The 20,715-nt window shown below is 35.8% G+C and overlaps 1 protein-coding gene across 10 annotated transcripts in view; it reads left to right on the forward strand.

The window, feature by feature from the left end:
* Nucleotides 1-20,715, forward strand: part of Gria4 (glutamate ionotropic receptor AMPA type subunit 4) — a 364,899-nt gene that overhangs the window by 116,011 nt on the left and 228,173 nt on the right. For all 10 annotated transcript variants that reach the window (XR_002386758.2, XM_004856477.3, XM_004856476.4 and 7 more), the window contains one exon: nucleotides 6,056-6,295. Coding sequence is in view for 9 of the 10 variants with exons in the window: in XM_004856477.3 (XP_004856534.1) it covers nucleotides 6,056-6,295 (240 nt within the window). In the remaining variant the exon portion in view is untranslated. The remainder of the gene's footprint in view (nucleotides 1-6,055; nucleotides 6,296-20,715) is intronic.

A 20,715-nucleotide genomic window follows, 5' to 3' on the forward strand; every position in this document is an offset into this window, starting at 1 on the left:
ATACTGTTGTAGCAGACTGGGCAAGAAAAGTGACTGCCTTGTGGAGATATAAAGTAGAGAATGAATATTTTAGATATTTTGAGTGTAAACCTTTCAAGGTCTGGTCATGATATAGATGAGGGAAAGGAAAAAAAAACCAGTGTTTTGGTACACGGTCATACTTTTCATTGGAATATGGTCAAACAGATAAAAGATTTGGCTGGAAAAAAATGAAGAGTTCTGTTTTGGCTCAGCTATGTTGAAGGTGTTGAATAGCTAACCGATGGGCAATGTCAAGTAAACTAGTATTTATATTTATGCTGGAGGCTCACTGGAAAGGGTGAGACTAAAGATATTAACCATGGAACTTTGGAATATGGATGATATTCTAATGTCCAAAAATGGATTAAATGTCCTAAAAAAGAGTATGTGAAAGAACTGCTATGTTAACATTTAAAAATTGATTAGACAGGGAAATGCAAGAACAGGAAACTGAAAAGAAATTGTCACACTGGAAATGGAGGAAAATGTGGTACTGAGAAAGCCATGAGAGTAGTGTGTTTGAAGAAGAAAAGTACTGAACTCCTACATATTTGCTCCTCACAATTCTCCCCTTTGGTCACCATTTGTGTACTGTGCTGAAGAGAAATCATGAAGTTCTAAATTGCTGCCACCTTCAAGTCACAGTTTCAAATCTTGTCATCTGCCAGTATTCATTTAATCATTCATTTTATTTTATTTAGTTTATTTTTCATTGTATGTATTTACAGTGTATGTGATTACTAGAGTCAGAAAACAAGAATTAGTCTTTATGAGGTGCAAGGAAGGAAGGAAATGGAAAGAAGTAAGTCAGAGGGTGCGGACTTGCAGTCACATAGTATGATTAAGTCTATAAACGCTATTGGACCATAATTGATTATATTGTATTATATATTAAAAATTTGCTCTTACTACAAAAAGTACCTTTCTTGTTTTTAGTCATTCATGAAGAATGACATTAAGAATTATAGGACTTTTACCATGTGACCATTTTTGTGACATGTGTGTTGTTTTGGATGCAGTTGTAAAAATAGGCCTAGTCTTTTATGTGCTGCTTTATGTGGTTTTTCAATTTTCTCTTCTACCTTCTGCAACTATTTGAAACACATACTACTTTCCAAAACCCTTATCAAATTTCACTGCTACTCTTTTGTGAGTATCTCTTCATGGCTGTTTGAGCATCTTGAATCGATTGGAAATGTTTACATTTCATGGTCATTTTGACTCTGAAGTGTTGCCATAAGTCTCCCAGTACTAGATCTGCTAAAGAAGTTAGATGAGGACACACTGTAATTTTTTTTTATGAGTTTGCCTTTTCTTTGACTATCACTTAGCTGCAGCCTTCACCAAATTTTTTATCACAACTTTGTAACAACACTGATGAAAGAGGACTTACAGCACTACTTCAGAAAGTTGCAAGAACACTAAGATAGATGTGTTCAGAGCTGGGGGGAGTATTTTGAGAAGGATTAATGGCAATGTGTCCTTCACTATAATATTTTTTCAATTTAAATCTTCACCATTTATTGATCACCCCTTCTATTTACTACATGTAATAGTATACGTAAACCTAGTAGTTAACAAAGTAGTTTTACTACAATATAATGATAGTAATGCAAAATAAAGTCTCAGAGAGAATTATAATGTATGAAGTTACACAAAATGATTCTCTTCCTGAAAGTATTATGGTTTATTTTTTCACTTATTCATTCAGAAAATATATCCCTTGGAAATGTAAGATGATTAGGATACTCAAGAGACTAGTGGCTATTGCTAGAGATGGACAAGATGAAAACAATTATAACAAATACAGCTGAAGAAATTCAGTGTGTTTAGAAAATAATTATGACAATTAAAAAAAAGACCACATAGGCAGGATGAAAGAATCAAGCAATGCTTGCTGGCAAATGAAATTTCTGCATAGTTAGAATTGATAATACATATAGTGAGAGGAAACATGGGGTTAAAAAGTTATTTGCTTTAAAAAATAAAAGAGTTGAGCTTATAAAGCAGTTAGAAGAAAACATTAAGAGGAGGGAAATTGGAGATACAATAAAGGGAAAGGAGGAAGGCAATAGATGGAAGAGTGGTCTAGATTCCTTTGGACAACACTGCAGTCCTCATGTTAAATTCAACACATCTCTTGGTTTAGAAAGTTTTTCACAACTTGAGAAACACTGAGCTAAGAAAATGTTACTGAATTTGCATTTGATGTAGGGCTAAAAATCATCATAAATTATATAATAACTTAGTTCAGCATCTGGAATGTGGTACTGGAATGAAACTGGGTGATTACCTGATGAGAAGCCATATTTAATTAATTGATGTGATCGGTTAAAAGATGAATGGTTTATTACCATGTGTTTATATTATGTGTTTATTTACATAATACATGATCCAAGTGATCTCATTAGTGAAGCAAAATATAGAATATGCACTTAAAATTATGATTGGATTATTTGAATGAATGCTTTTTCCTGATTACTGTTTGTATCCCAAAATACATATCAATCTAATATCATTGCATCTACTCAGTGACTAAGCACTAATTCTTGGTGGTGTTTTTGTCATTTTATATGACCGTGGTAAGGGTCAGTTAATTTTCTTTTCATATAATCTGAACAAATTTTATATTCAGTTTAGCTTTCCCTCATTGATTTATGTATACATTTGTATGGTCTATAAGTTCCATTATTTGAATAATTATTTGTATGCTAAGCAACAATAGGTGGTATAAAAAATAGCCAAGCAAAATTTTGTTTTATGAGTTTTTCAAAAGCTAGATTACAGGGCTGGGGATTTAGCACAGTGGTTCCGCTGCCTGCCTCACAAGTACAAGGTCCCGAGTTTGCTCCCCGGTACCAAAAAAAAAGCTAGATTATAATAATTATGGAAATAGTTATATTTCTAAATTTAAATACATGAAATGCAGTATTGTTCAAGGTATCACAGGAAGCCCAATAATCGTCACATGCCAAGCATAGTATCCAGGTTAAATAGAAAAAAAAAAAAAAAGAGAGAGACTGTTAGAATAATACTACATCCAGAAATCTTCAAAGGAAGAATAAAATGTTAGTGACAGAATAAAACCAGAAGCAATGTTAGTTGGTCTTAGATGTATAAATTAAAAATAAGAATATAAGAATAGAAGTAGAATGGCACCCATTTTACCCAGCTATTCCCCTGCTGGGTATCTTCCCAAAAGAATTAAAAGAATCATACCACAGTGATATATGTCCACCCATGTTCATAGCGGCACAGTTTGTAATAGCTAAAGCTTGGAAATAGCCCAAGTGCCCATCAACTGGAAACTGCCTAAAGATGTGGTTTTTTTAATAAAATGGAGTACTACTCAGCCATAAAGAATGAGAAACTGGAGAAATTTATAGCTAAATGGATGCATGTTGAGGCCATGCTCTTAAGTGAAATAAATAGGACACACGTGTAAATTTTGAATAATTTCTCTAGTGTGAGAAACTGAAAGTGTAAATAAGGATTAAAATGATTAAAATGAATAATTGATAATTTGAAATAGGAAAAGGTCCAAAGCTTTAGGGGTGGTGGGAGAGGAAGGGGAAAGGAAAGAAGGGAAAGGAAAAACTATGAGAAAAGAAAAAAAATGGAAATGAAATCTATATGAATAGGGAAGGGTGGAGGGGGTGAAGGCCTCACAGGTAATGGGGAAAAATTGAGAACCAAGATACATCATGCACAGGTACAAGTACCCAATGATAAATGTAAACGTATTGTATACCTAAAATGTACCAAAAAAAGAATTTTTTAAAAAAGAAGTAGAGTGGCAGAGAACTATAAAAATTTAAAAAATAGATATGTATGATGATCCAAATGAAGATGAGAAGATACTAGAAGATGTATCAGATAGAAGATGACTAAATATCAGAAAGTATTAAATTTATTGAGGCCCAGTAGAATAAACTGAAATGAGCTAAATATCTTAGTAAGCATCATAATACTGGGAAGTATGATTACAGTGAAAACTATGTAGCAAGAATAAGCAATAGAGGGACTTTTTGCATAATTCATTAGTTTTTTTCTCAGCGTTATGTCATAGTCACTTTCTCCCACTAGGACATGACATCTGACATTCACAGCTTTAAGAGGAAAATTGACTCATGCTTGAGTCTATCTTTGAGCAGTTCCAAGACAGGAAGGCACAGTGGAAAGGTCTGACAGAAAAAAAAATCACTCATGTCATGGAGGCCAAGAAGCAGAGAGCAAAGATAGGAGCTAGGGAGGGAAATACAGCCTTCCAGGTGACATCCTCAGGCCTCAGTTACTTGCCTCCTCTGTACAGGGATCATCTCCAGAGAGCAGCTCAGCTCTAACACCCCAATAGTTCAATCATATTCCAAAAGGCCCACCTATATGTAAATGAAGCATTTAGTAAACCATATCCATTATTTAGTAGTTAATTGCACAGGTAGTCGCTCAATCTCTGAAATGGATGAAAGCAGAAATGCTTTGGAATTTTTTTGAAGGAGAAAGTGTAACAGAAAAAGTTACCCTTACCAATGTTTTCTTACCAGTATTTTCCATGGAAAGCTACACAAGTCCTCCTGGAGAATTCCTGGGATCCTTAGAAAAACATTGAAAACTAAAGCATGAAAAATAATGTGGTCTTAATGTACCATAACAGAGTAACACTGTGTATTTTGAGCAAATTGTGTATAAATGAGTAAATTAAAGTACATGACATGTAAAACCTGTTTGCTTATATTTTCTTGAACAAGTATTAAAGTTTTATATAGTTTTTGGCATCCAACTGAAATGCAGCTTAGATTTAAATTCTAAAGCCCTTCAACTCATTTTTTTCAGTACAATAAAATATGCATCGTTTAAACCAGTGTCTCTGTGTGTAGCTCAATGATAGAACACCTACTTGACATGTGCCAAGCCCTAGGTTCAATGCTTAGCACCAAAAAACAAAAAAGAGTAGTTGAAAAAAATAAAAACTAAAAAAAAAGAGTAGTTGATTATGTGCCATGTAAAGTTTGAGAACAGATCCACAATTTGCATGAAAATCCATAGAACAAAAAAATACGAGAACACGAAGGACCAAAGCAGTGCCAGGTCATAGCCTAAGGGTAAAGCATTTATGCAAATACACCTATGATAAACCCATGATGGAACATTCATGAGGTTAGGATCTAATCCAGCTACTTGCTTTACTAGATCAACAAATGCAATAGTAAATTCATGCAATTGACTAATATAGGAATTGAATTGCATTAAAGCTCAAAGTTCTCAATGGTTAAATTATAATATTCCTAATATCTTACAAAAGAGGTGTAGACAATCACACTGTCAGACAAGCCTTCCAGACTAGTCAATCTACTTAAGTGACTGGTTCTGTTTCCCAGAGGTGCATAGAATTCAACCTGTATGTTCTTTTTTGATAGATTTCTTTATAAATCTTAGTACAATTTCTAGAAACATAAATGGTATTTATTGCATAAAATCTAAATAACTTTTCTTGGCTTTAGATCAATTATTACATTTTGTCCTCTAATAGTCTCTTTTTAAATGGAAATATTTAAACTATACTTATATGTACAAAAAATTGAATTAAAATCTGCTTCAAGATTAGAGAAGATAGCATATAGCTTGTGAAGAAGATAATTTAAATGTTTATTCAAGTAATACTTGAAAATTCAAAAGTATTATTGCATTTTTGCAGGTGGGAAGACAAACAGGTAAAATTTAGATTTATCACACATAAAAGTCTCTAGATTTCCCACATTATATGGAAGGCTGTATATTACTTAATTTTAGTCTAATATCCATTTAATTGAAAATGTCTTCTTAATTTGACTGATCAGCTTCAATCAATGCATGGCTTTCAGTACAAGCTCAAGAATTTATTGCACGATTGTATAATTAATCGTACATTTAACTTTTTATCTTATATTGCTAACATCAGCAATTCATTTTTTTTTATTATTTCACAGGATGGAGAAACCCAAGTCAACAATTTTAGAGTATGCTAATAGTTTATTTTTTCTTTTTTTCATTTTAGTCTGTTCCCAGTACTCTAGAGGAGTATTTGCCATTTTTGGACTCTATGATAAGAGGTCAGTACATACCTTGACCTCATTCTGCAGCGCCTTACACATCTCTCTCATCACACCAAGCTTTCCTACGGAGGGGGAGAGCCAGTTTGTGCTGCAGCTAAGGCCTTCGTTACGAGGAGCCCTCCTAAGTCTGCTGGACCACTATGAATGGAACTGTTTTGTCTTCCTCTATGACACAGACAGGGGTAAGTCCAAATTCCAGTCTATAGCAAGGAAATTCTAACTTTCAATGTGAAATAGGCTTGTATTACTTTTGTGATTTAGCAAAAATATATTGACCCTTATTATTGCTAAAATCAGAAAATAGATGATGTGTTTTATCAGTACTTTATCCTAACTGTGAGGAGAAACTTCTAATTAAAGAAGAAACTTATAGTTCATAAATTTACCTGTGAGAAATCATGGTCAGTAACTTAACTGAAATTAAGATAACTACATAGATAGAGAAATCAAACCAAGATGACTTTCTTGCTATCACAGAACGTCCAATATATTATACTGGGTCACTAAATGTATGGAATTTCTTCCACATGCCCATCAACCAAACAATTCTCTGGCTAATTCTCCAGTAGACACCAGTTAGGTGCCCTTTAATTTAATCCATTCCTGCCTCTGTTTACCTAAAGTTAGCATCAGGTACCACTGGCTAAGGGCTCAGTCCCTGCCAGATAGTCCCCACTTCAGATGCCAAACTGTTATTTCACTTGTGTTTTTGAACAAATGACTGTGCATCAGAGTTCCTATGACCCCTCTTTGGTTTTTTTGTTGTTGTTGTTGTTAAATTATTTTACTGGTACACTGTAGGTATACAACACAATTACATTTCTCATTGGGAATTGTACATTTACATCATGCATCTTGGTTCTTATTTTTTCCCCATTCCTAGCCCTCTCTTCACCCCCTCCACCCTTCCCTATTTACAAAGACTTCATTTCCATTTTTTCCATTTCTCATCATTGTTCCTTTCCCTTCTTTCCTTTCCCCTGCCCCTCCCACTACTCCTACACCTTTGGACCTTTTCTTCCTATTTTGCATTATCGATTATTAATTCTAATCATTGGTACATTTAAGGTATACAATATAATGACATTCATCATTGGAAATTTGCACCTTTACATAGTCACTCTTGGTTCTTATTTTTCGCCCTTGCACAGCCCTCCCTTCAACCCCTCCATTCCTCCCTATTTACAAAGATTTTGTTCCTATTTTTCCATTTTCTCATATTAATGCCATTCCCTTCTATCCTTTCCCCTGTCTCTGCCACTTCCTTCCCCTTTGCCCCTTTTCTTCCTATTTCACATTATCAATTATACATTTTAGTCCCTATTTACACTTTCAGTTTCTCACAACAGAGAAACTATTAAGAATTTATTCATGTGTGTCCTATTTATTTCACTTAAGAGTATCGCCTCAATGTGCATCCACTTAGATATAAATGTCTCTAATTTCTCATTTTTTATCTGAGTAGTACTCGATTTCATAAAAAACCACATTTTCTTGATCCAGTGTCCAGTTGATGGGCATTTGGGCTGTTTCCAAGTTTTAGCTATTACAAACTGTGCTGCTATGAACATGGGTGCACATATACCACTGTGGTATGATTCTTTTAATTCTTTGGGGAAGATCCCCAGCAGTGGAATAGCAGGGTCAAATGAGAGTTCCAGTCCTAGTTCTTTGAGGTATCTCCATACTGATTTCCACAGTGGTTGCACCAGTCTACACTCCCACCAGCAGTGGAGGAGGGTTCCTCTTTCCCCACAGCCCCGCCAGCATTGTTATTGGTTGATTTCATGATAGCAGCCATTCTTCCTGGAGTGAGGTGGAATTTCAGTGCTGTTTTCATTTGCATCTCTCGAATGACCAGTGATGTTGAACATTTTTTCATGTATTTATTTGCTATTTCTACTTCTTTGTCTGAGAAATGTCTGTTCACTTCAGATGCCCATTTTCGGATTGGGTCTTTAAATTTGGGAGGTCTGATCTTTTTAAGTTCTTTATAGATTCGAGATAGTAGACCATTGTCTGAGGAAGAGCAGGTGAAGATTTTTTCCCACATTGTGGGTTGTCTCTTCACACTGCTGCTGGTTTCTCTTGCTGTGCAGAAGCTTTTTAATAAGAAGAGATCCCACTTGTTGATTGTTTGTGCTAGTTCACGGGCAACTGAGGTTTTGTTCATAAAATCTTTTCCTACACCGATGTCTTCAAGAGTTCTACCTAACCTCTGTTCCAACTGATTCAGTGTTTCTATTTTAATATTTAGATCTTTAATCCATTTTGATTTTAGTTTAGTGCATGGTGAGAGATATAGGTCTAGTTTTAATCTTTGGCAAGTTGAAGCCCAATTTTTCCAGCACCATTTATTAAAGAGGCTATCTTTCCTCCAGGGAGGGTGTTTGGCTCCTTCATCGAAGATGAGATGACTGAGAGTGGCTGACGTTGTTTCTGCATCTTCTAATCTGTTCCACTGGTCCTCAAGTCTGTTTCTTTGCCAGTACCATGCTGTTTGTATCACAATACCTTTGTAGTATAGTTTCAGGTTGGGGATTGGGATACCCCCTGCCATGTCTCTGTTATCTAGAATTGCTTTTGCTATTCTTGGTCTCTTCTTGTTCCAAATGAATTTTTGGATTGTTTTCTCAAGGTCCATGAAGTATGCTGGTGGGATCTCAATTGTACTTGCATTAAATCTATATAGCAGTTTTGGAAGTATGGCCATTTTCACTATGTTGATCCTTCCTACCCAGGAGCAGGGGATGTCTGTCCATTTTCTGATATCATCTTCAATCTCTCTTTTCAGAGTGCCATAGTTTTCAGAGAAGAGGTCTTTGATTTCTTGCGTTAGGTTGATTCCTAGGTATTTCAGTTTTTTGGATGCTATTGTGAAAGGAATTATTTGCCCTATTTCTCTCTCAGTGAGTCTATCATTCGTGTAGATGAAAGCTATTGATTTTTGTGTGTTGACCTTGTAACCAGCTACTTGACTGAATTTGGTTATTAAGTCTAGAAGACTTTTGGTGGAGTTCTTGAGGTCTTCTATATACAGTATCATGTCATCTGCAAATAATGACAATTTGACTTCTTCATTTCCTATCTTTATTCCTTTTATTTCTTTCTCTTGTCTAAATGCCGTGGCTAATGTTTTCAGAACTATATTGAACAACAGTGGTGATAGTGGACATCCTTGTCTTGTTCCTGATTTTAGTGTGAAGGATTTCAGTTTTTGACCATTTAGTATGATATTGGCTGTTGGTTTTTCATAGATGGCTTCTATCAGTTTGAGGTAGAGACCATCTATTCCAATTTTTGTAGGGTTTTTATCATAAATGCATGTTGGATTTTGTCAAATGCTTTTTCTGTGTCTATAGAGATAATAATATGGTTTTTGTACTTGGCTCTATTGATATAGTGTATTACATTGATTGATTTGCATATGTTGAACCATCCCTGCATCCCTGGGATGAATCCCACTTGATCAGGGTGTATGATCTTCTTGATGATCTTCTGCATTCTGTTTGCCATTATCTTATTAAGAATTTTTGCATCTTTGTTCATTAGTGAGATTGGCCTATGGTTCACCTTTTCGGTTGGGTCTTTCTCTGCTTTGGGGATCAAGGTGATGCTTGCTTCCAGGAATGAATTTGGGAGTATTGCTTCCCTTTCAATTTCATTGATGTGTTTAAACAGTAGTGGCAGCAGTTCCTCTCTAAATGTCTTGTAGAATTCAGCAGTGAAGCCATCAGGGCCTGGGCTTTTCTTAGTTGATAAGTTTTAATTACATTTTCAATTTCATTGTTTGATATTGTGTTGCTCAGAATTTTTAGGTCTTCTTCGTTCAACTTTGGTAATTCATATGTATCTAGGAATCTGTCCATTTCTTCTGTGTTGTCCATCTTATTGGCGTATAGGTTCTGGAAGTAGGTATTGACGATCCTCTGGACTTCTGCTGGGTCTATTGTAATTTCCCCCTTTTCATTCTTAATTGCATGGATTTGGGCCTTTTCTTTCCTTTTTCTGATAAATTTGGCTTAGGGTTTGTCAATTTTGTTGATTCTTTCAAAGAACCAACTCTTGGCTTCATTGATTTTTTGTATCATTCTCTTAGTCTCCATTGCATTGATTTCTCCTCTGATCTTTTTAATTTTCTCCCTTGTATGAGCTTTGGGGTTGTCCTGCTCTTCTTTTTCTAGAAGCTTGACCTTCAGCATCAGGTTGTTTAATTGGGCTCACTCTGCTTTCCTAGTATGAGTATTCACTGCTATGAATTTCCCTCATAAAACTGCTTTCATTGTGTCCCATAGATTCCGATATGTTGTATTGTCATTGTCATGTAATTGAAGGAACTGTCTGATTTCTTCTTTAATTTCCTCTGTGACCCATTGGTTATTCAGAAGTGTGTTGTTCAATTTCCACATGTTTATGAAATTTTTTGAGTTTCTTTTGCTATGGATCTCCAAGTTCATTCCACTATGGGCTGATAATATACAGGGGATAACTTCAATTCCTTTGCACTTACTTCAACATGTTCTATGTGTGAGTATGTGGTCTATTTTTGAGAATGACCCATGTGCAGCTGAGAAGAATGTGTATTCTGATTTTGTGGGGTGGAACACTCTGGAAACATCCGTTAAGTTCATTTGTTCAAGAGTTCGATTGAGTTCTAGTATTTCCTTACTAATTTTTTGTCTAGTTGATCTATTTGTGACAGTGGGGTGTTGAGGTCCCCCACTACAATTGTATTAATGCATGTATGACTTTTCATGTCCTTTAATATTTGTTTCATATAGTTGGGTGCAGTAGTGTTTGGCGCATAGATATTTATGATTGTCATCTCTTCCTCTTGGATTCTTCCCTTTACAAGGTTGTAGTGTCCTTCTTCGTCTCTCTTAATCAGTGTTGGTTTGAAATCTACTTGATTTGCAAAGAGGATAGCTACTCCTGCTTTTTTTCAGGTGCCTGTTGCATGGAGTATTGTTTTCCACCCTTTAACTTTCAGTCTATGAGTTTCCTTTTGAATTAAGTGTGTTTCTTGTATGCAGCATTTTGTTGGATTTTACTTCTTGACCCATTCTGCTAGTCTATTTCTTTCGATTGGTGAATTGAGACCATTAACATTGATAGTTATAACTGAAACGTATTGACTTGTCATTGCCATGACTTTTTCTTTTTGTTGGGTTCTCTCCCTTTACACTTAATTTCTTGTCATGCCAGATGGGTTCAGTCTGTTGGGCTTCCTGGGGTCATGATCCTCAATGTCTGTTCCTAGGATATTGTGTAAAATTCTTTGGAGTGCTGGTTTGGTATGCACGAAGTTCCTAAAGTGCTCTTTGTCATGAAAGTGTCTTGTTTCTCCATCCCTTTTGAAAGATAGTTTTGCAGGGTACATCAATCTGGGTTGGAGGCTGTTTTCTTTTAGGGCTTGGAATATGTCACTCCAAGCTCTTCTTGCCTTGATGGTTTGTGTTGAGAAGTCTTCTGTGATTCTGATGGGCTTTCCTTTGTATGTGATTTGTTTCTTTTCTCTGACTGCTTGGAGAACTTTGTTCTTCTGTTGAGTTTCTGGAATCTTAACAATTATATGCCTATGTGTAGATTTTTTTTGATCAAGGCTATTTGGAGTCCTATATGCCTCACTTATCTGTATGTCAAGCTCTTTTCCCCTGCTTGGGAAGTTTTCTGCCATTACTTCTGTGAAGAATTTTTTATGTCATCCACACTGTCTCCTGTTTCTTCATTGGCTCCAATCAGTCTTATGTTATTCTTCTATGCATCATCTAACAGCTACTAGATTGATTTCTCATGTTCCCTTATAATTTTGAAGCAATTTTTCTTTTCCTGGTCATTAATTGCAATCTTATCTTCTATATCTGAAATTCTGTCCTCACATTGACTCATTCTGCTGTGTAGACTTTCAGTGGAGCTTTTCATTTCCTGGAAATCTATTTGCATGTGTTGTACGGATTCCATTTGTTTCCTATGTTGGGATTCCATCATGTTCCTGAGCTCCTCTCTAGATTTATTAATCATGTCTTGCACTAGGAGCACAATTTCTCCTGTTACCTGAGAAATTATTTCTGATTTCATTTTTTCCAGATCCCCTTTTGTTGCCAGTTCAGTGGGTCCAGGTGGTTGAGTATCAGCATGTTCCATCTCATTTCCCTTTGGGGTTGCTGTAGATGATCTGGGAGTCTGGTTTTGATTCTTATTCACGTGTTTTCTCATTTTGACTGGGGAGGTGGGGGGGGTGCTGTTGCCGACTATGAGTATCACCTCCTCTGAGCTGCGATAGATGGGACAAGGGCCTGGACCAGCGGTAGGGATGGTGGCCCAGAAACTCCTTCCTCTGGGCTGGGAGTGCCAGAACAGAAGGCAGCCCAAAAGCCCTTTCCTCTGGGCTTGGGCAGCAGGAGGGATGGTGGCCATGAAGCCTTTTCCTCTGGACCAGGAGCAGTAGGACAGTGGCTCAGAAGCCCCTACCTCTGGGCCGGGAGCCTCGGGAGGGATGGTGGCCTAGAAGCACGTTCCTCTGGGCTGGGAGCAGTGGGAGGGATGGTGGCCAGGATGTCCCTTCCTCTGGACCAGGAGCAGTGGGATGGCAGCTCAGAAGCCCCTACCTCTGGGCCAGGAGTGGCTGGGCCCAGTACCATGGTCTGGTGGTCCGGTGTCCTCTGCGTCATTGTATTGTGGTACCAGGTAGCTGTACAGAGGAGCAGAATGGGGGGTGTCCAGTGGATTGATGCTGGGGCATGGGCTGACTTGGCCCATTCTGCATGATTTGCAACCTTGGTAAGGTGTCCACAGACCTACCTGTCTGTGGTGAGCTGATTCAGCCCCTCTTTGGCTTTTATTGGTTTCCCAGATCAACTCAGAAAGCAATTTACTATGTGTATTTACTTATTATGAAAGATGTTACAAAGAATGCAGATGAATAGTGAGTGAAAGTCATGCACTGGGTTCATGAAATACTTTCATGCCCTTTCTGGACACACCACCCTCCAGGAACCTCCATGTGTTCAGCTATCCAGAAGTCTTAAAAACTCTGTTCTCTAGGATTTTATGAAAATGTCATTTCATAGTCAGGATTGACCACTGATAATCAACTTTCTGAGCCCTTTCCCTCCACAGAGGTGGGGAAGTAGAGCTAAAAGTCCAAGCACTCTAATCATGTCTTGATCTTTCCAATAACTAGTCTCAATGCTGAAGGCTTTTGGGGGGTGGGGAAGGGTTGACCATCAAGCATCTTATTTCTGTAAACAAAGACACTCCTTTCACTCCAGAGATTCCAAAGATTATAGGAGCCATACGTCAGAAAATGAAGATGAAAACCAAATACCATACATTTTACAAACCAAATACTGAGCATTTCACAGTAACTTCTCCTTCACAAGTCTCTATGATGGGGTTGGGGATTTAGCTTAGTGGTGCCATTGCCTGCCTGGCAAGTGCAAGGTCCCGAGTTTGATTCCTGGTACCAAAAAAAAAAGTCTCTGTGATGATATTTCAGGTTCAATCATAACTTTAATATGTGTTTTACTTTACATGCAAATGAGTTCACATTTTACAGTATCTTAAAATAATATCAAATTGAGCCAGAATATTGACTTTAAGTACAGATCTTTAAACAAGTAATTAAAGGGCCATGACAATGATCATACAGACTTGGTAGTAGGGCTTCTTGCCAGTAACTTTTTATTTTATATTTACCTATCAGACTGTACAGACTATAAGTAACCAATACACAGATTAACCTGTGTATTGAAGAGGCAAGGTGAATAACTAACATTACCTATTGACAATCCATACAATAAAAATCCACACAAATTTTGTACAATATCTGAAGTAACTTGGTCCACTTAGGCATTTCTTAAGGAGTTCTCTTTCTTAAGGAATATATATATATATATATATATATATATATATATACAAGAAATTATAATAAAATTGAAATAGGCAATATTTTAAGAACATCATGTAATAGAAATTCTATTTATAAAATGATGATAACAACAAATACACTCTTTTTCCATGTAAAAAAATAAACAAGCAAAATAAACATTTTGAGTATAATCCACCTTCAAAAGTTCAAATTATAATTTCTTATAATCATCAAATGAATTCTTCTTTATTCCTAAAACTTAGGTATTAGGTGGAAAGACTACATCCTTAAAGATATCACACCAGTGGTGTTCATACATTGCTTCCATTAGCACTCTTGGTAAAAAATTTTTTAAGAAACAAGATCGGCAATTTAATATCATCAGTATATTTTCTATAAGATAGCATACCTAATTCTTTCCTGGAAATATGGGAATCTGTTCACATTATATACTATTAGTTGACAATCTGAAGCATTTAGAGAATACATAATAATATATTTCAGTTTGAGTGAAATTACAAAATCTTTTCTTGACTAATGTTTTTCTATTTAAGAAAATAACTTAGTGAACACTGTGTGTATAAATCTTTCAGTGGTCATATGCACATTGTATAGAATGTGTATCTACATATCTCTTCTTCTCCTAATGTGTAAGTGCTTCTCCAGTATTATATCATTATATTGTAATCCTCAAGTGACATCTCATATCACACTTTGTTATTGTCTAGAACAGTGACTCCTTATATGCATGCTACAAATATGAAATCAATTAATGAGGCAAGCAAGGGAAGTCCTTGACAATAGGTATCAAAAATTTTAGGGCCCTAATAACTAATTTTACAATTCATTTTTGATTAATGGTGCCATAATTTATAGATCAGATAGTTAATAGCCAACATACAAAACTCACCTAAGGGAGTATTACTTGAATTAAATACAGTTTTCTTGTCAAGGAAAATTCAGAAAGATAACATTATTTAGAGTTAATTAAATTTAAATGTTTAGAAATCTTTTGAAATAATTTTTAATAAAGTACAGCCTGAATTTTTTAATCCCAATTGATATGATGTCATTTTTCTTGAGGGGAAAAAAGACATTAATTTAATAAGCATAATATAAGAAATGATTATTTTGTCATCTGAAATAGTACATCTCTACAAGGGAATATATTTTTACTTTGTCTATTTTCCCAGAACCTTAAATGTTTATGATGTGTTTTGGGCCATTCCTAATATCATAGGTAACAAAGCAAGTTTTTGATAAAAAGAAAGTTGAAGAAAAACAATCCTAATGTTTTAAAATTCTAATAATCACTGGGAGCATTTTTCAGAACTATTATGATGGCCAGCAATTTTGATCTCTTGAGTAGCATATGCAATGGCTGACAGTGATCTTGTTTTACTTAACCTTAGTTTTCCTTAATGCTTAATTCTCAGTGTTGTATGCACATTAGTGCTTTCCAGACCTACCATTTTATTTCAGGGGTTGTTAAATACCTTGAATTCAATATCATATATCGTGATATTATATAAATTATTACTTGGAGAGATATCTTTGGCAAAGCATGGAGCAGAAAATTTTCCTTTGGTTTGTTTTGTTTCCTGTTAGCATTATTTTTAACAAGAATATATTCTACAGATTACATAACATGCTTTCATAAACCTAGAAAGTTATGTCCCGGATGACATAACATGTAGATGCTGTTGTCCTAGGGAAAAGCTAATACACGAGGTTATGGACAGAGGAATATGTTTGTGTTGGGATGGAGATGGAATTATTTAATTTCTTCTCTGGGGTTTTACTTGGATACATGTTTTATTTTTAATTTGCTTTAAATACTTTTGTCAATATCTAAGTAAAATCAACAACAAAAAAGAATAAATGAGGAAGAGTCACAAAACAACTTTAGATGACATTACTTTTCTTTCCCAATAAATAATTCTCTATAAATAATCCTAGATCCCTCCTTGTTTTCCTTTTAGGTTTTCATCCCAGTTCTCTTCTCCACCATTTCATTCTCACGTTGTCAGTTCATTGGCTTGTTCCCTTCTTCTCCCTCTTCCAAGGAACCTACTGGGTGGGTAGGCAACATGATTTCAGATATTCTGAGAATCTTAATATTTCTTTCCCTATTACCAGAAATGAATATCATCATAGTTAATTTCATATGTCATCCTAAGGCAAGGGATGCCCAGAGAGTTGAGGATGGAGGACACTATGGATGTGTCTGTGAGGGTGTGTCCAGAGCAATTAACATTTAAATTGATATACTGATAAAGATCACCTTTACTAATGTAAGCAGTATCATCCCATCTGCTGAGGGCCCAAATAGAACAAAAAAGCAGAGGAAAGTTGATCTTGCTATCTATGCTTGAGCTGGGACACTAGGACTCCTGGTTCTCAGGCTTTTGGGACCAACATCAGTGGAACTTACTCTATCCATTCCCCAATTCTCCAGCCTTAGGACATGGGTTGCCTTGGTTCTCAGGTCTTAAGACTTTGACTAGAACCATCTACTGGTTTACTAGGCCTCCAACTTGCAGATGATAGATTGTGTACTACTGATCATCCATAATCACATGAGTCATTTTCTCATAATAAATATCTTATCTGTTTCTCTGGTTAATAAGAATCCTAAAATGCCCTTAGTCTCTAATTCACAAATAGTATAGAAGGCTGGCACAGCAGATAACTCTAAGAATACAACATATTGGCATTGCTTCATACCAAAGTAAAATTACTGATGATAGCTCTTTCTTTGACATCTCTTTCAGAAAGGAGTGTAATGGGGTAGATCAGAGGGAACTGTACACGTGTGAAGTGGCCTGGTGTCTACAGAGCTGACTGTAGGCACATTCTTTTCTCATCCTCTCCATCTCCAATTCTTAATTAGGATACTTACTAACACTCTGCCAATAGGCATCTACCATTGCTTGTAATATTTAAAATTCTTCTGGCCCAATTTCCTTATTAAAAACAAACAATAATAGAATAGAAATAATAATAAAATCCAACTAATTGACATTTAAAGTCAAGAGAATTGAGAATCAAATTCTAGCCTGGTATAATGCAAAAAGAAATGAATACTTTATTCTGAATAATATAAAATCCTGTTTTCTTAATTCAGAAGAAGAAAATTTATTTCCAAAACAGAGAAAAGTATCTGAAACCTTCACCAAGATGAAATATTCCCTTTTTGTAAATCTCCCATGAAAATCTCAAGCAATATATGTGTTATAATAAACCCATTAGGATTTAGACTATTTTTTCTTAACTCATCCAGATATATTTGCTTACAAATGTTACTACATTTATAACCAAACTAACAAGTCAAATATTTACTTTTTACCAGTTACTAAGTATGAAGATAATCCATTCCACCAGAAGGAAGGCAACATTAACTACATCTTCAGAGCCTGTATCATTGCCTTCTTGCAAAACCAGACCAGTGAGAGAGCAAAGAAAAATAAGAGTGTTAAAAATTGGAGCTTCCTATGGAGACTCTCACTTGTAATTAATGGAGACATAGTAATCAGAAACAGGCAAGGTATCCCTGGTTCCCTTCAGAGCATCTCCTTTGGATTGTTTCAGTATCTATCTCCTGCCCTCATTAACCCAGATTCCATAGGCTCATACTACATTGGGATAGGAAGAGGAGCAATGGACTGAGGGGCCAATGGATGGAGTAAAGGCACATCAGTAGATGATTGTGTCTTAGTCACTTTCTTTGTCACTGAGAAAAAATGTCCAATCAGCCCACAAGTTAAAGGAGGAGAGATATATTTTGGCAGATGGTCAGCTGGCTCCCAAGCAGAAAACAGCATGGCAGAAGGGCATAGTAGAGGAAAGCTGCTCATATCATGGCTGTCAGGAAGCAGAGAGAGAAGGGAGGAGGGAGATAACACCCTTCTATGTCCTGACCCCAGTGATCAGCCTCTTTCAACAAGACCATACCTCCTCCTGCAAATTAGCTGCATTACCCCCGTGATTCTATCACCTTCCAAATGTTCTGCCCATGAGAGGGACATTCGTGATCTAAACCATAACATCTTTATAAAGAAAGTTATATATCCAATATAACTCTTCCCTCATGGGAAGAGGCAAAGGGAAAATGAGGTGCATGCGTGTGTGGCACATCTCACTGTCTCTCCCTGGTTACACACTGAAGGATTAGAGGACAGATGCTGCTTGGAGTCAACATGAAAGAGTGCTGAAATCTAACAAGGACTGCCAAGCAAGGGGATTGAGCAAAGAGTAATGATGAGAAGCTAAAGAAATGATAGTAAAAAGAAGAAAGCATAGCAAGTAGCAGCAAAATAAGCTGTAGGTTGGCAAAATGGAGAAATTCCTGAGATGGAAGTATAGAAATTTACAGATGGCTTAGTGGCACAGGCAGCCTTGCAAAGGTTTATTGGAAGTGTTGAAGAGACATAAATGGGATGATAGGGGAAAAAAATGAATTTTGGTGCTGGGCCAGTTTAGTTGTCATTACAGGGCATTAGGTACACATTGCTGAGTGACAGAGCACCAGGGTGACTGTTCCTTCCCACTGTCAGTACTTAGGCACTGAGGAGAGAAGATCTGGACAAGGCCTTTAAACCTCCTGCTCACTGATTGTGCCCTAACCCATCAAAATTTCAAATCCCAGAAAGCTAATTAACAGAAGACCATATAGAAAGCTAACTGAATTGTGTTTTTCCCGTCACCTGTTTTGATGATTTTTTAAAATATTAAATTTGTATAAATAATTGTTGCTTTACTAGAGCCCTGAGCACACACTGAACTTGTCAGTTGAGTTATTCAACCATTTCTGAGTTCTAAGGACAGGAAATCTGTTCCTCAGCAATTGTTAGGTTAATAAAGTGTGGATCTAATGGTTTAACAATTTTCTTATCTGAAAAGGACAAAGCTGCATAAGCTTTCTCACCAATTCCATATTTTCAATGACCCATGACTTTCCACAGCAAGAAGATTACAAATGTTTCATGATTTCCTGATGAGTTTTATTTTAAAAATGTTTCTTATCTGAAGATCTGTGGAAAAAAGATGTCCTTCTAGAGTGATGATTGGAAACATTGCCTCAAGATAGCGTACATTGCCTCAATACTTTTTTCCTTATCCTATAAAAATAAAAATGTACAAATGATTTTCACAATTAAGATTGAAATATAGTGTAAATCATGTCATAGATAAAGTTTACTCAATAATGTGCTTTGTAAATTTTTCATGGTCTTATAACAGCTATGATAGCAGGACTATGGAAGGCAGTAACTTACTATTTGTTGAAAATAGTTCTTAGATATAATATATAAATTCCCTATGATAGAAGCTGTGATATACCTGCCAGCCTTTTGCATGTGCAAATAGAAATTTTTAGTTCCATAGTCCAGATGGTGTCAGTTCAGAATAACTATAAAATCACAATGTTAAATGCCTGTATTTAATATCAGCTTTACCACTTTTCACATTTTTGAACTTCGGTAAGTTCCCTAACATTACTAGATTTAATTTTTTCTGACTGAAGAAAATAGTACTAAAAATAAAATCTACTAAGTCACTATGATTTATATATAAATTATTTATAAAGTTCCTCAAATATAGTAAATGCTATGTTTTACAGCTACTCTTCTTTTATTATGATCATTATTGTCATTATTATCATGCTAATGGTATAATAGCCTATCCTTAAATTTTGAAAAATATTTATCATTTTAATATTTTTATTATGAGTTAAAGGTTTTTGGTTAATATTTTATGTGACAATAATTGGGCTTTCACAAAATGGACATTATTTATTATAAATGGTAAAGTGGTAAACAAACCAAAGCATAAATTTTCATTGCTTATTCTCCTATTCTTTCATAAACTTGTCTTCTTATTGCTCCTATAATTCTGGCATTTCTTCTGGGTTCTGTCTTCACCCACTTTGCCTCTTCTAAAAATTTCTTAAATAAAAAATACATATGACACATTCCTAGTAAGTAACATTTCATGACTTTTCATTAGTCTTCGTACAAAGTCCAAATTTCTGAAAGGAGATCAACAATCTGTCTCCTAATTGCTTCTCCATTGTCATTATATGGCCCATTTCCAATGAAACAACAATCCCCTCTAGAAATGGCCTTTTGAAAGATTTTGAGTACACTGGGTTCCTTATCTTGCTTTGATAGCTCTCCAAATGTTATTCCTTCAACCTCAACCATTTTTGCAAACCTTTTTTCTTGGATAACTCCTATTTATTTTCAGATCTGAACATAACTTCCCTCAAGAAGTCTTTTCCCACGTGCTTACCCTCAAGTGAGTAGAACTCCCTGCTGTGTGCTCCTAGAGCATCTGTATTTTCTATGTCAAACACTATATTGTTTTATTCTATGCTTTTGCCATAAGGCTCTTTAAGGTTTCTAATAGCATGGTTTCTGTCTTATTCATTGGATTTTTTTGAACAAGATGGGACCCCTGTACATAGTCACACCTAATCAGTACAAATGAGTGAGCTGTAGTATTTCAACCCCACTTGCATAACAGTGACTTTGAAATATGCATTTAGAACTCAGTCCTCTCCCCAGAGCCAGATTCACTTACATAGTTACTATTGATGTTCCATTTGCATCACAAAACTCAACATTCCAAAGGAAAATTGATTACCTGCTTTTATTATTAAACGTGCTGCTTTTGTTATATTGTCTATCCTTTATCATAGAGAGTGGCACTTTGCTTTCCATGCTGCAAATA

Source organism: Heterocephalus glaber, unplaced genomic scaffold (assembly GCF_053883595.1).
Source record: "Heterocephalus glaber isolate CG9 unplaced genomic scaffold, H.glaber_assembly_v1.0 deba00001429, whole genome shotgun sequence".
Classification (NCBI taxonomy): domain Eukaryota; kingdom Metazoa; phylum Chordata; class Mammalia; order Rodentia; family Bathyergidae; genus Heterocephalus; species Heterocephalus glaber.